The 17,068-nt window shown below is 37.3% G+C and overlaps 1 protein-coding gene across 16 annotated transcripts in view; it reads right to left on the bottom strand.

The window, feature by feature from the left end:
* Positions 1-4,154: 4,154 nt before the first annotated feature.
* The window catches only part of GTDC1 (glycosyltransferase like domain containing 1), a 355,599-nt gene continuing 342,685 nt past the window's right edge, over positions 4,155-17,068 (bottom strand). For all 16 annotated transcript variants that reach the window (XM_036236290.1, XM_036236287.1, XM_036236291.1 and 13 more), the window contains one exon: positions 4,155-4,342. In XM_036236290.1, the coding sequence (XP_036092183.1) occupies positions 4,211-4,342 (132 nt within the window). In that variant the 3' untranslated portion in view covers positions 4,155-4,210. The remainder of the gene's footprint in view (positions 4,343-17,068) is intronic.

Below are 17,068 nucleotides of genomic sequence, written 5' to 3'. Positions count from 1 at the left end.
ATTGATATTGTCCAAATATTCTACATCCTTACTAAGGATTTTTACCTTTCTGATTTACTAATTACTGAGATGTTAAAAAAAAAATTTCACTATGATTGTAACTCATTTTCTCCTAAAATTTGGCCAATTTCCGCCTCATGTATTTTGAATGTATGTTATTTGGTACATACAAATTCAGAATTGTTATATCTTCCAAGTGACTTATTTCTTCTATCATTATGTACCAACCACAGTTATTTTGAACAATGTTTCAATAATGGCTTTTGCCTTAAAGACTATTTTTTTTCTGATATTAATATAACAGCAGCAGCTTCCTCTGCCTAGTTGGTATTATTAGTTGATATTTGCCTTGTGTTTCTTTTCCTAGAATCTTAAATCCTAAACTTTCTATGACCTTGAGGTTTGGATGTGTTTCCAGTAGAAATTATTTACCTAAACTTTTAAAATTCAATCTTTTAATAACTCTATTAACTGGCATTTTAGATTGCTTATATTTACTGTGATGTCTTATATATTTGCACTTATTTCCATCATTATACTTTTCGCTTCTTTTTACCTTTATTCTGTTTTCCTCCTTTCTTGCTCTTCTTTGGGGTTAATCCAGTTTGCTGTTCTCTAAAATTTCATCTTGTTTGGAACTAATATATTTTATTTCTATTCTTTTATTCAGACTTTGTAAGGCCTGAGGTTAATGAATGTATTTATCCTCCTTCTAAACAATACAAGAAAGTAATGACCCTTAAAGTCTGATTATTCTCCACTTGTCTTGTATGTTGCTGTTTTCCAGACTTTTATATCCACTCTGCATTTTAAAAATAGTTAATTCATTTATTTCTAAATTCCTGTGACACATTTAGACACACACTGAAAAATAAAGAGTCATAGAATTATAACCTCTGACCACTATATAACTTAAGAAATAAAACATTACTCATGAATTACCCAGTGTAACCCTCCTCCCCTCAGAAATAACTACCAATAAAGTCAAGAAATGTTCCATCTTGCTTTAATGGCCCCCGATGGTTGTTTTTATTATTTTTTTCAAAGAATGCTTATTTAGATTTATCTACACATTTGCCATCTTATTTTGTCACTATTACTTCTTATATATTATCTTTGTCTGGGCTCAATTTCTTTCTATGAAGAACATTCTTACTTGGTTCTTTCAGCAAATGTCTATGCTATGAGTCATAAACTTTCTCATTCTTAATCTGGAAAAAAGTATTTGCACTTGACACCATTCTTGAATCACAGGTATACAGTATGAAATGTATATGGATATAGAGTTGTTAGTTGACAGCTATTTTCTCTCAACATTTTGTGGAGGTTATTTTATGTTGCATATTATGTTTCAATTGAGAGGTCTGTTGTCAATCTCATTAGCATTACTTTGTAGATAATGTGTTTTAATAGGTAATGTTTCTCCCATTCCTTCTACTGAGTCCTTATGAAATACCTATGTTAAGGGACTTCTTCATTTTAACCTCTTGTGTATGTGTGTGTGTATAAATTATATGTATGTGTTGCAAATATATATATTATATACATAAGATTTCTTTATAACCTCAGATCTTCATTCTAGTTTATGAATTCCCTCTAAGCTGTATCTAAAATGCCCTTAAAGCCACTAATTTTATTTAACTTCGAGGGCCATATTTTACATTTCTAAAATTTCTAATTGGTTCTTTTTGAAATCTATCTGTACTTTGTTTTTCATGCTTTCGTTTTCTTTTTTATTATCTTAAACATTTTAAATTTATGTGTCTTATAGTCTCGCTCTGAAGTTCTATTATCTAAAATGTCTTGGGAGTACAGTTCTTCTGCTTTTACTCCTTAATTCTCCCAGGGTAGATTGTTAACTTGTATGTTTTGTCATTTTGAATGGCGAGCTCATCTTTGATGGGCTTCATCTGAAGGCATCACGTATAGCCTGGGATGAGGTTTTATCACACCAGATTTGTTCTCAGTTTGCTCCTGCTGGGAATACATTGACATCTCAATGTGGAGTGTTCAGGGCCATGCAGTTTGAACACCAAGTTCATATGTGGTGCACGTCTGTGATTAAAATTTCTCTGGGGAAGCTTATTTTCCATCCTTCACTAGGCCTAGATAATTTGCTTCCTCGTTTTCTCTTTTGTAGTGTGCACATTATTTCTAGTCCACCATTTCACTGAATGGGGTAGACCTTAAATGATCCTGGATTTATGTAAGAGGTTCAGTTTAAACTCCCTACCTCTCCTCTGAATTTCCAAGCCCTTGTCTTCTGTGTCTCTCTGAATATGAAAATGAAAGCTTCTAGGTTCCTGACACATAATCACTGCCAAAACCCACCACGGCTCCTACAAACCTGTCTTGTTAGTTCATATGATTACCACCTGGGCTCTTATTTTTTTCTGTCTTTTGGCCCCTGGTGATTTACTTTCTTGCAAACTCAACTATGGATTAAAGAGTGTTTATTTTGCATTTCTAATATTTTTAGTGAAAGAATATTTAGGATATCTACACCATAATTTATAACTGTCTCTTCCTGATGTCCTATAGACATCTCAAATTCAACTTGCTGAAAATCATTCTGGTGAGCTTTTTCACAAATCTGGTTCTATTCCAGTGTTTTCCATTTCAGTTTCTTTCACAAACCATAAAATCATTCTGATCCCTCCTTCATCTCCTATTGTCCAATTAATCACCAAGCTCCCACTGATTTCTCTACTGAATGTATCTTGAACCAATCCACTTCTCTCCATCTCTACTACCCTTATTGTGGTGAAATCCACCATCTTCTTCCCCTGGATTATTGTGGCAAGCTCCTAATTCTTTTCCCTATCCAATCCATTATTTATATGTAGCCAGAGGAAAATTTCTAAAACCTAAATCTTATAAATTTACTTTTCTGCTTAAAGCCATCAATGACTTTCCATTGCTATTTAGATAAAATACAAAATTTAAAAATCTCTGGTATCATCTATTTCATATGACCTGTTTATTTCCGCCATTAATTAATCTGACAAAAAATACTGAGCAGCTATTACTTATGGGAACAGTATTTAGAACTGGGTTTACAGTATCTATTAGTTTGCTATAGCTGTGCAACGGACTGAATGTTTATGAGCCCCCTCTCAACCCTCAAATTCATATGTTGAAATCCTAAGCCCCAATGTTATGGTATTAGGAGGTGGAACCTTTGAAACGTGATTAGGTCATGAGGGTGAAGCCTTCGTGAATGGGTTTAATGCCTTTATAAATGACAGTCTATGATCAAGAAAGCAGGCACTGAATTTTCTGGCACCCTAATCTTAGACTTCCCAGCCTCCAGAACTGTGAAAAACAATTTTTTTTTCTAATTAGCCATTCAGTCTACAGTATTTTTGTTATAGCAGACTTAAAGGACTAAGACAGACTGCCATAACGTACCATAGACTGGTTGCTTAGACAACATAAACTTATTTTCACACAATTCTGGAGTCTGGAGACTTGAAGTCCAAGATCGAGGTGTTGGCAGGGTTAAATTCTTCTGTTTACCTACGTTTTATTCTCTTCTACTTATAAAGAAACCAGTCAGATTGGTTTAGGGCTTGCCCTTTGTCCTCATTTTAACTTTAAACACTCTATCTCCAAATATGGTCATATTCTGAGGTACTGGGTGTTAGGACTTCAAAATATGAAATTTAGGGGGGATGCAGTTCAGCCCATGACACTGGTGAACTAAACCCCAGTAACCTCTCTTCTTCTCTTGGCACTCTCATGTTTCCTCTCTGCTTTCCAGTTACTTCTCTGCATGCAATCGTCTTCTTTTGGTCTTAGGGTCTTTGCAAAGACTATTCCCTTCACTGGGAATGCTTTTCCCCCTACTTCCAACTTTGCTCAGCCAACGGCTGGATCTCAGGTTCAAGGTCACGTTCTCAGGGAAACATTTCCCGACTCTTAGATTAGATTAGATATCTATGTTTTACGGTCTTTGCATCCTTTTGGTACCACTTTCCAATAATTCTAATTAAATAATTAACTGTATAATTAGTGAATTTTCTTGATCCTACAGTGTTATGACTCGTTAGATACACCATTAATCAGAAAACACTTGTAGGGAGAGGAAAGAAATACTACTCTATTGGTCAGCTATTGCTATTGTAATGCTGCATTAAAAAAACACTCCACAATTCGGTGGCTTAAAACAACAATGTTTATTTCTTCCTCACGAGTCTATGAGTTGCTGTCATTCACTTGCACAAGAGTGAACTTGAGGTTCCCAATTCTGCACTCCAGGCTTCAAGCTAGGTTCAAGTTTGCTTCGTGCATCTCCCTCCATATTCTGCTTGGGATAGTGGCTACCGTCCTCAGTATTCTCCTGGAGAATGATAGAAGTTCGAGTGGAGGGAACATGTAATGCCTGCTAAATGCTCAGCTTGGAACAGGCACACTGTCACTTCGACCCAATTCTGTTGTTTAAAGTAAGTCACAGTCAAACCCAACATCAATGGGTTGGAGACAGTACCATGTTTCTTCTAGCAGGAGGCACTGTCAAGTCACATGGAAAAGGGCATACATGTATAATTCTATACATGAGAACAATATCTAAATCTACTATAACTATAGTAACCAATATGTACACAAATTTTATTTTGTTTAATTACGGTAGGTTACCCAAATATGTTTGTCTATACAAAGAAATACTACTTTCTTATATATTATGAGCAAATCTTCATAGTCAGAGCCTAAAGAATCTCCTGAGTTACTTTTGATCACTATCAGTTATGCACATAATTCTACTTACCAGTCATGCACATAATTCTACTTACCAGTCTTTAATATAACCTGTGTTCAGAATCTTGACCTCTTTAGTGCATGTGTAAGTTTTAGGCAACAAAAGAACACTAGATTTCTATTTGAATTCTCAATTTGGTTAACTCAGACATTTCCCTTCCCCATACCCCATAACAGACTCTCTTATCACTGGAAAATAAAAAGCTTTTTATATAAATCAACAAGAAGTTTTTGACAGACACTTGACATCTGAATGATAATCCTTCGCAATGCATGAACCTCTCTAGCTTGACAATCTTACAATCTGTTTGTAATGCCAATTGCACTGTCTAGTAGGTAACAGGCAATTCTTTAGAGTATGTCTTAATAGCAAAAGGAAAAACAGGTTCATCTTTTGGTGGGTATCTTTTCATATTAGGGGGTCTGCAAAGGACTTGAGTGTCTCCAGATGACACTGAAGTGCAAGTCTATCATTACTCCAGTGATGAATGTCAGCTTCACTTACCCTAACTTTGTCTTGTGGCTCTATTTATTTTCATGTTTTTCTTAATATCCAATAACTTTTTAAAGCTACCTTAGAGTGCAATCTTTTGAAAGACATTTGAAAAGATAATTAGAGATCTAAATTTAAGTTAAAATTTAACTTCATATGGTGATGGTGGGGTAAATACTCCAACTAAAGAGACGTTTGTTTAACGAGATACAATGTCAACTATATCACAATTTATTCCTCTGCCTAATAGCTGCAAACTTTTTACATGGATTAAAAGATCCATCCTAATGTAACACTGGAGCACTCTTCTGAATTTATGTCTTTCTTGGTTTTCTTAAGTCCCCTATTCAACGTTCATAGCAGCATTATTCATGGTGGCCAGGATATGGAAGCAACCGAAGTGTCCTACTATAGATGATTGGCTAAAGAAGCTGTGGTACATATATACAATGAAATATTACTCAGCCATAAGAAGAGATGAAATACTGCTATTTGGGACAACACGGATGGACCTTGAGATAATCATGATAAGCGAAATAAGCCAGACAGAAAAAGTTGAAAATAGCATGATATCACTTATATGTGGGATATAAACCTAAAAGCAACAAATGAGCAGGACAAACAAACAGAGTCATGGACATGGACTATAGACTAGTGGTTACCAGAGGGTAGGGGGTGGGAGAGAAGCGGGGAGGTAGACAGGGCGAAGGGGGTCAAATATGTGGTGACAGAAAGAAATCTAATTATGGGAGGTGAACACACAATATAAATATATATATGCCTTACTGTTAAAATGTTCAGCTGAAACACTGGATTTTATTAACCAATGTCACCATAAAAAGAAAGAAAGAAAGCAAGAAAGCAAGAAAGCAGGAAGGAAGAAGGAAGGAAGGAAGGAAGGAAGGAAGGAAGGAAGGAAGGAAGGAAGGAAGGAAGGAAGAAGAAGAAGAAAGAAAGAAAGAAAGAAAGAAAGAAAGAAAGAAAGAAAGAAAGAAAGAAAGAAAGAAAGAAAGAAAGAAAAAGAAAGAAAGAAAGAGAAAGAAAGAAAGAAAGAATTTCACTTGGAAAAAAAAAAAAGAAGTGTAGAAAAGTGACACAGGCAGAGTGAGTAAGTGTCCTTTTTACCAAGGTGAGATTCGGATGTTAGACATGATAGGTTCTCTCCTCTGAGACTGTAAGAATCATGTAAAATACACAAGCTTCATATTTCTCACCGCATCAGGATATAACCCTCTAGAAATAGAAAATAATTCAGGGGAGGACAGAGTGAGAGAAAGAGAGGGTGGAGAAGTGCGGGTTCCAGAGGATGGTGCTTAAGCATGGAGTCCTCACAACGCCCAAGATCATGTTCTGGGACCTTTCAAGATATAGACAAATTTTATGTGTGATTAGTGTGAGTTGATTTCTGTCATGTGCAATCAAATAGAGTCCCGGGTACCACAAAAAATAACCTACACGAACAACATCATTGTTAGGAGAAACATACAACAGTGCAACCACCAAAAATAACTTCAGAATAACTCAAGTCCTTTGTTTGCTTCATGAGGGGCACAGAGATCCTTAAAAATCTCTTGTTCCTCCCCCGTCCAGTGGTTCACACACAGCAGCTGCTTCTGCTCCTTTATATCTGTCTTCAAATTCCAGTCTCACGTCAAGATAACCTCCTCCCCCAAATTTAACCTTTTGAACTTTTGTTCTCTCTCCCTTTCCTCCCTATTCTCATGCATAAAACCCCAAAGAACTTGTCTATCAAAGCAGGACTCACCTCAAAACACAAGAAACCATGTTAGCAAAATGAGGAAAGACTGAGAATGTCCATGTGCTCCTCATTTTCGTCCCATTGCGCCCCTTTTAAAAATGTTATAAAATGGAAAAAATACATACCTTAGGTTTAAGGTTATACAAATGTTTAACGCTGTTTTTTTTTTCTTGCTAACTTAATGCTTTCCACGTACATATTAGGTACCTAACAATAATTTTTAAATAAAAAAGAACTTAATAACTAAATGAATTGCTGAATAAACAAAAAAAGAAATGCAGGAATAAATGTAAAAATAAAACATTAAACGTTTTAGGGGAATTATTACTGAGAAATTTAAAGTCATGGTCAATAAATGCTTGACATCTACAAGATTAAAAAATATATTTCTGAAACCCAAGTCAATTCTTCACATACATTAATAAAAGAAGAAGAAAAAAAGAGCATTCAAAGTAAAAGCAAGTAGTATGTGTATTCCAGAATAGAGTAGCACATTTTGTCTGCAGTTCTTTTTTTATTTTTAAATTATAGTTGGCATTAAATATTATATTAATTTCAGGTGTACACCATAGTGATTAGACATTTATATATCTAATGAAATGATCACCATGGTGTCTAGTGACCATCTGACACCATACTTAGTTATTACAAAATAATTGACTCTATTCCCTATTGTAATGTAATGTATTGTACATTACATTCCTGTGAGTTACCCTATAACTGGCAGTTAGTACTTCTTAATCCCCTTCATCTTTTTTGCCTATCCCCCATCTGCCTTAAATCTGTCAAACATCGGTTTGTTCTCTGTCTGTATGAATATGTTTCTGTTTAGTTTTGTATGTTCATTTGTTTTGTTTTCTAGGTTATGAGTTGAAAACACTAATTCAAAAAGATATATGCACCTGTATGTTCATTGAAGCATTATTTACAATAGTCAAAATAGCCAAAATATGAAAATAACCTAGGAGTTCATTGATAGACAAATGAATAAAGATGAGACACACACACACACACATACACACACATACACAAAGGAATAGTGTGTGCAGTTCTTGATTGAAAGTTTTGAAAATATTTAAAGATATTGAATTTGTAAACTTATTGATAGGGAAATATTTATTTAAAAATGGATGCCTAAGAGGCCTGGACTAATTTGTATGTGTTAGTAATATTTTATATATATATATATATATATATATATATACACACACACACACACACACACACACACACACACACATACATACATATATATTTTTCTTTTTTTTTTAAGAAAGCTATTTAAATAATACCAGGAGCAGGTGTAACTAAGTATATTAATGAGCATATATTTTCTTTGTAAACCGCAGAGACCAAATCTGACTAAATCAGACATAAACATATTCCTTATAAGAAGTTACAGTGTGGGTTGCCTACCCAACAGCTGTTTCTCTCCTCTTGCCTTTGTGAACCTCATCCTAATTTATCCCTCACCTACATATTCAGGGTTAGGTATTAATTGATAGAAGACATTTGCCCATTCTCACTATCAGCTTAACACAAACTGGTACTTTTGCTATCTGAAATGATCATTTTTGCTTACTGAGCAATTCAGTTGAGCCATGCTTTTCTGTTTTTTGCACCTGACAGAATCCTAATGGATAGAGAAGGGATATCAAAGTGATGATGGGCATGCAAGTTTGGGGTCGGAGGAAACTTAGAAGCTGGAAGTTAGGAAGCAGAACCCAATAGCTGTCTTTGGGTGTAAACAGTCTTGTTGGGCTGCTCTAGGTCAGATGGATTGGGGTTTCAATGCTGTCCTTTTGTTCCTCTATTCAAGTCAATATTCAGTTGCCAGGCGCCTGCTTACACTCAGTAAGACAGAATGAATTCTTCAAATAAAACTTTAGATTCTGATAGGTTAAGTAGATGTTGAGCAGCCAAAAATATCAAATGTCTACATCAACAATTAGCTGGTTTTTGCCAACACCTCCTATATTATGGGGTTCTTTGTTTCTTAGTATTCACTCATAGAGAGCTTCTACTTCTGCCACTTATCTCTTTATTTCCTGCTTCCACAAAACTCTATGTCTTTATTTTAAATCGTGTCTTCCACAATGTCAACTTTGTCTGTCTTCCCTATGCCTTCCTTTCCCAACTGTCGAAGTAAATCAAGCCAGTTTTGCGTCTTAGACTTTCAGTGGAGGTTTCAGTGGAGATTGCATTGAAGCATAAGCTTAGAACTGAGTGTAATAAACCCCTGTAATAAAAAAAAAATTAATAATCGGCTATAGCCTACTATGGGGAATTTGTTGCTGGATATATTAGCTGAAGTCCTAGCTTAGGTCCCTCCATCTTATGATCATTTTTTTTCCCTCTACCAGGTTTTTTCCCCTCAATTTTCCCAAATTCTATTAATTTCATAAACAGAATAATAGTTCCTCATCTTAAACTCAAGCTTGTGACCTACTCACACATAGCCAAAAACTCATTAAGGAGCTGTCAATGGATTACCTACTTCAAATTTCTATCCCATAAAGCACAAAGCACTGTGATAGCTTCAAAATTAGCTTTTCTTTACATGATACAAATTTTAGGAAGTGCTCTCCTCTTTACCAATCTTAGTAAGCAGAAGGGGAGTAATTTAAACTATATGCTTCTCCACTTATAGAACACTCTGTGGGGATTGTTTTGGGTGTCTCCCCTTTCCTTTCTGCTTCTTCTCCTTCTCCTCCTCCTCTTTTCTTTCTCTTTCTCTCCTTCCTCCCTCCTCCTTCTTCCCCATCTTCCTTCTGCTTCTGCTCCTTGTCCTTTCTTCTTCTCTTTTTGGCATACAAAAACTGTAATTGTAACTTATTCTTATGCCCACAAGTCAAACGAAGAATAAACTATGAAATCCAGTCTAAAAGAAAGGGAGAAACTGAGCACCATGTGGTATGACCTTTAGTCCCAACTCTGCACTGTACTAGCAATATGATATTGCAGTCCTTCCGAAATTTGGGACTAAAGCTATAGTTTACCTATATCACAAAGGTAATATAAAGATTAAATTAGATGAATGAAAAAGTGCATTTTCAACTATCAAGATTTTCTCAAATGTAATAGAATGAATACCAGATTGTGGATTTCATCATAGAGGGTCCAAGAGAACAAAGCAAGAACCCAGCTACTGACTATCTGATAAAAGACAGGAATTCAATCGAAGAGCAAAGAACCCAGGGACTGAGACTTTGGGGTGCCAAGGTCAGAGAGGGGTCAATAACAAGAAGTGGGCTGTAGCTAGAGAGCTACTAGGATTCCTTTTATTTCTTTTGTAGAAGCAGATTTGATCTCTGAGGTTGCTGCAGGTCCAAACTTAAAAGAAATCTTACCCTGATCTCTCTTCTTCAAAGCTGAAGGAGCAAAGAGTTAATTACCTTGTTATATTCATCTCTCTTCCAAATTTTCCACATGGGCTTTTTCCTTAATTAGCTGTCATATGAAACTGAAGATTATTTATTATTTATTGTGTATATTAAATTTTATGTCTTTTCTTCTTAATTTTTAAAATGAATGAATTTACTGCTTTTCGCATTTTTCTTTTAAAAAAGCAGTTTTTTTGGTTGTTGTTGCTTTTATTGTTTGTTTAGTTGTAGTCCTCATCTGACTTTTCTTTGGGTCAATAATTCTTCATAAAGAGCAAAATGAAGAAAAGCTTCTGGCATGTTTTAGATTAATTGGAAGAAGCAAATAGTTTCCCGTACATTTCTGTTATTCTTAAATCCTTTCTTTAATCTTCTACCCAATTTAAATACGATATCTATAAATGCCCACTCCATATTGGTTAAGTTATACGGTTTTACTTCAGGGGTCTCTAGCAACTTATTAAAGTATATTTTATAAAGTGATTTTGGTTGTCAAGATAACATGACTATACAATGACTTATGTGTACATGTGGGTCATTGCTGTGGTTTTAAGTCAGCTCTAAAGGGGACATGAAATGCGTACCTACATGTCAATTTTAATCTCGATTATAAATCTACTGCAAGTCATTAGACTTGGAGAGTTTCAAAGGGTTTATACATTTAAAGGCTTGCTTAATTTGTTTAGAAATTAACTGTTAGCCAAAGTACTTAGAAGGAAAGCCCATCTGACTAATTCTTCCATTTAAAATTGTCTTTATTTTCACACTTACAATAGGTAACATATAACAATGCATTATACATAATCTGGTTTATTTTATGTATTTATGACGTACTTCTAGATTGTAAATGCCCTTAATAGCAAAGAATGTCTCTTTTTCTCCCTCTCTCTCTCCCATATTGCGAACATGGACATCTAGTACAAACTTCACTTAGGAAGGTTGGACTTGAATGGGAAAAGAGGTCCACATTTATCACCTGAGCTTTACTAAAGAGTTTCCCTTAGCTACTTAATATATGAATGCAACAATCCGGGTTTTATTTGAAAATGATGCTTTTAATGATTATGTTTTATTCTGCTCAAAACAATTTTCAAAGCTTTTCTTGATAAGCCTTTTTTTACCCCAGTTCGATCTTCCGCTCCTCTCATTATTCTTTTCCCTCTATTTTCTTCAATTTATTTTCTTTTTATCCCTCACAAGTCTCTCTCTCACTCTCTTGTTTTTTGTTTTGTTTTCTTTCTTCTATTCTGTACACTTGAACAATTACTTAAGAAAAAAGAGTCTGGTATTTTCTTATTGTAATTAAAAAACCAAAACAAAACAAAAGCAAGCCTGAGCATATCTCCATAACATAAAGACCCAGTGGATTCATTTGGGGGGAGGGAAGTGACCAGAAAGAAAACAAACTTTTATAATATAACAACTAGGTTGAATATATATGTGTGTGTGTTTGTGTGCGTATTACATATTACATATTACATATACACACACATATAATCAGTTCATTTACTTGGATAAGGTACTCTTAATGTTCTTAATTGTGTGTGAGTAATCTTGGTCAAAAGAATTTTAGAAGCTGCTAAAACTAAAATGTTGGAGAAAACAGATATTGCTAAATAGACAGAGAAACCACTTTATACAGCACCCACTGAACACTTAACAGAAGTAAAACATGCAGAGCACACCCAGCTTTTTGGGAGTGTGTTTTCATATTTCTACATGTGTTTGTCTAAAAAAAGAATTTTAAGGTGTAGTTCTTACTGATTCTACCTTACTAAAAAATCAATCAAGCAACCATTGTTTGCTAATAAATGTTTTGTCGCATTTTTCAAACTTTTTCAAGTTACATAAATATTTATTTCTCCCTTCTTGGGCTGTGAGGCCCTAAAACCACCTCTGGACTTTAATGCTATGGCTTCCTTGGATTGAAGGCCCTGTCGCTGATTGTCTCTAGTTGGCAAATAAAGGGAGAAATCCTCACTAAATAACGAGTTTGTAACTTTAAAAAAACAACCACCAAAAAACCTGTTCATCTATTTCAAGTAAGTGTGTTCCTTTTGTTACATGGCATGTAATTAGATGTATCTGAAATAAAAGGTAAGTTAAATCAGAAGTCTCAGGGACAAGAAAGTACTATTTTAAAACAGGGAGTGTCAAATATTTTTCAACTCAGTACCAAAGGATGTTTCACAGGTAATTTCTCAGAGCTGATGTTAGCTAATTATTAGCTACCATACCCTTCCTCCCATTCTTAGTGACTATCTCCTGGCAGAAAGACACAGCTAGGAGTGTTTTGTTTCATTTGTCCTTGGAGTTTTTATCAGCTTCAAGAAGGTGGACTGAGCCAAAGTTAGAAGAATTCTGGAGCTAAGCAAAAAGCGACACATTTAACAGCCCCCATTAATTGGAGCTGTTACATGATTGATTTGAGAAAAACAGAAGAGACCGATTTCTTTACAACTCACAGTTGGATGCAACGCACTAAAAGTAATCCTGTAAATTACATTTTAAATCTTCAACATATTCCAAGCAGATAAAATAGTGGCATGATTGACCAAACTCCTTTTAAAAGTACACATATTACGATGCATCATAGTTATAAACAGATGGTATTTGGCCTCCTTCCTATTCTCAACATTTGGAATTTCTAAACTATGTGAATTAAACAATAATATTTTATAAACATACAAGGGATTTTGCTCACTGCTTTGTTAACATAGAAATTATACAATGCTGACATTTATTTAAATTTTAAAAAGTAAACAACAGTGTGCATTGAAATAAAGCAAACTAAAATCAACATAGAGAAGTATGTTCTGTGTGCATATTACCTACGATGGCATTGGCCTTTTTAAAGGAAGATATAACGGGTTGAAGAACAAATGGTAGCTTAGATGGGCCTAATCCTTTGTACTCCAAAGGCTCATTTAGCACCTCTCTGTAAACAAAGGATATTTATACCATAATTGGCTATTTGACCATCAGTGTTCATTTACTATGTAACCTGCTATTATGGAGTTAAAAGAAGTTCCCCTTCATTGGCTTGTCAGCTTTCATAGTAGCGAAAGTGTCCTTGCAGTTTTAAAAACACTTCCACAAACAAGAATCATTTTGACACTTGTACTCAGAATGAGAAACATTATCGTGATATCAATAAGTATGTATTTTGTCTTTGGGAGATATTATTGCCAGAAAGTAAAGGTAATGTATCAGATCTTAATGTCATTTCCTGCAATTCTTTTCTAAAATTATAGCTTTAACCCTTTAGCTGCATTTTGGAAGGGAGTCCCATCAGCCAAATTGATGTACAAAATAGAAGGCATTTGGTTTTCAAACACTATTCTCAGATCTGCAAAGTTGTGCTGTGATGAATAAATAAGGAATCAGATTATTTCAATTGCTTTAAGATTTTTGAAAGCCTTGATTATCATTGTTTATAGATAGTCTCTTCTCCATGCAGTTCCCATGTGTCCTTGTTCAGCCTTCCAAGGGTAAGCTTATGTAGGTCACTCTCCCTTACCTCAGTTTACCCCTAGACTGCTCTTCTCACAATTTAAACAACCAATTTAATGACCCATATCTTCAAGTTTACAATTTGGGGAATACTTCAAACTGGGGCAGGGCAAATCTTGAGCGATAGATGCCAGGGTGGTCATGAACACTCCAGAAAAAGGTTTCTTATATGTGGCCACTGGCGTGTACCACTTTAACATGCAATCTCTAACGGTGGGAGAGAAAAAAATTATGCTACAGCCTAGATGATAAAAACACACACGGCATTGCAGAAACCAAACACGAGGAGCATTTTTTTCTCTTACACATACGATTCTAAACATATACACTCAAATAAATACCTATTTAGAAGCCTCAAAATAATGTTAAACGTTTTCCAAGATTTTCGGACAAATAATTAGACCAAATGAATGACAAATCAATGTGATGTTTCTAAATTCTAAATACTGTCCTGCCCAAATACCGATTAACCTCTCTTCTTTTCTAAATAACCAGTTGGTGGTTAGGAGGAGAAACGAAGTCTATAATCCAAAACATAGGTATGAAGTGAAGAGTAAAACGTCTTGGGGGTTGGGAGGTGGTATTGAAATCACACGTCTGAATTACGAGAGAGGGAGAGGAGTATTTTTAAATTAATAGCCAGAATCCCAGCTTGGAGAGTGCCCATCCCCACTCCCTCTTCGGTTTTGGCCAAAGGTTAAAAATAAATAAATAAAAACAAGGGGAAGGGGCTAGAAAATCAGAATTTCTGTTTTTGCTTAGTGCATCTTTATCAGATTCTCTCACTGAGGACTGAGACTGGCCGACTGGAGGAACCAAGTTCAATAAAATACTTTGACGAAGAGAGAAGGAGTTTTCTTTCCGAGAGGGTTGCGCTGCCTTCCTGGGGGCGGCCAATCGGGTATTCTCCTGCCCTGAATAAATGGCAGGGGCAGCAGTGGGCCACCCGCCGTGTGTGCGTGTCACCCTGTGTCTGTGCGCGCGTGTCGGGTGCGTGCCACTGTGCGCGCGTCGGCCCGAGCGCGCGATAGCGCGGAGCTGCGAGCGAGTCCGCGCGAGTGTAAGCGCGGGCGCGGCCGCCGCCCGGGGCTCGCTCGGCCCCGCAGCCTTGGAAGAGCCTCTGCTCCGCGGGGTTCCTCCGACTCCCGGCTCTGGGCTCAACGCCGCCGGGGGTGCTCGGTTGTGACTTTGTGACCTCATCGACCCCTTTCTCCCCTTTTATTTCCGCGCCCGCAAGAGATGTTAAACTCCCTCCACCCCCTTTGGACGGGACGGAGCGGGACGTCAAGGGCAGGCGCCGTCACGGGCTGGAGCTCGGGTTCGCGGGCCACGGAGGCGCCCCAGCGCGGGGAGAGCACGCGCGGCGAGGGTGCGGCGGGGGGCCCACGGAGGCCTCCAGGGGCCCCGCATAGCGGCGCTTCCCGCTCTCCATAGCTTGGGCGCAGTAGCCCCGATGCTAACCAAGCTCATCGGGGGATCGGGACGCGCTGGGGCGGGGCGCCCAGACGCACGCTCCCTGGCCGGCCGAAGCCCCCGCGCCGTGCCGCCTTCCCACGGGCGACCTTAAGCCCCCAGCCCCCAGCCCCTAGCCCGCCAGACACGGCCGAGGGCGGAAGACCCGAAAGGCATAGAGGGAAGGAAAAAAGAGGTAGCAAGCCCCAGACAAGGAATCCTTAATTACAGATTAAAGGCAAGCAAAACCGTACACCACATTTTCCATGTGTCAGCTGACGGCCACGACAAAAGGAAACACAGACGCTGAGGGGGAAAGAGGCCCCTTCTCGTCGTTTTTTCTTCCCTCTTTTATTATCTGTGCGAATGTAAAATGCATTAGGTAGTGACTCTGGGTAGGTGGTGCCTGGGGCCAAATCGCAGCTGCACGCTCCGCCGTGTAGGAGGACAGTTTGCTGATGCACCCAGAGGTCTAGGGAACCTCTAAAAAAGGGACTATAAATACTCTGCTCGAGCACAATTTGCTTCTGAAAAACTTCATTACTCATACATTTTTAAGTTTTAAAATTTGGTGCTTTGAGTGTTGCAATTTAAACATCTTCGGTGAAAGCGCGCGCGCGCGCGCGCGCTCACACACAATTTCCTTTTTTAATTTTGTAGATGCCATCTTTTTTTTTTCCGGCCTGGTCTCACGGTATTAAAAATACAGGGGAAAAGCCAAGCCGATTGAAAGCAAGGAATGTATCTATAAGCACTAGCGAACATAAGTTTCTCCCATGGCTTTTGCGGCAAGAGGAGAGAAAAGAGAGACGTGTACTTTGATGCTTTCCCCCTCTGATATGATCACAAAACAACCTGCACCCTGTCGCTGGGATTTAAGACACCAGTTCAACTCCAGGATGTCCCAATTCTCCACTGAAGGCAGAGAAGTATTCAGAAACCAAAGCCCACTCACAGACCGTTACAAACCTCTAGTTCTGTGCTCTCATTTCAAACACTAAAATTAGAGATGACCTTTGTGGGTCACCCTGAGTCACTAAACATTGCACTCTTCTGTATTTCCTCCAGCTTGTTGCTGGGTCAGCTTTAGAAACAGGAGTTTGGCTCTCTGTTAGTAATCTGTTTTCCCATACAATTGATGCACCAGGTTGAAGGCATCGAGGCCATCTTTATTCCTCATTTTACCAATCTTCCTTTTTGTGGATATTTTTCCATTTTCCATTCGCATTTTTTCACCAATGCCATTTCCCCGCAGCATTAAAATTTTTTTTTCAAAGTGCTTTTTCATGTGGTTCCAGTTACATGATTTGCCCACACTCCAAATAATGCTATTTGCATTCAAGATTAATAGCTGCATATCAGTAATTCTTAAATACCTCCTGATCCATATTTTCAATTTTAATGATTCCTAACATTATTGGCCAGGGAAATGCCTGAACCGATACGTTTGTGGACTGGTTGCCAGACAGATGACAACAGCTTACACTAAGGCAATATGAACACGATTAACTTTCTGCTCTAGTCTCTTTAGATGTGGAAGGCAAAGAACCTTCCTTACTTTTCACCTTTCCCAGAAGCGGTACTAAATTAGCAGATTAATAAATTTTACTATGTCCCAAGCTCATCCCCTCTTCTGATACATATATAGGAAAACCTTTAAAATCTCCCTTAAAGCAACTAGTCTATGATTTAGCCGCACCCTCCCCACTT

The sequence above is a fragment of the Rousettus aegyptiacus genome, unplaced genomic scaffold (assembly GCF_014176215.1).
Source record: "Rousettus aegyptiacus isolate mRouAeg1 unplaced genomic scaffold, mRouAeg1.p scaffold_m13_p_2, whole genome shotgun sequence".
Taxonomy (NCBI): domain Eukaryota; kingdom Metazoa; phylum Chordata; class Mammalia; order Chiroptera; family Pteropodidae; genus Rousettus; species Rousettus aegyptiacus.
Note: the sequence above shows the minus strand (reverse complement) of the source record. Positions and strands in the feature narration are given on the sequence as shown.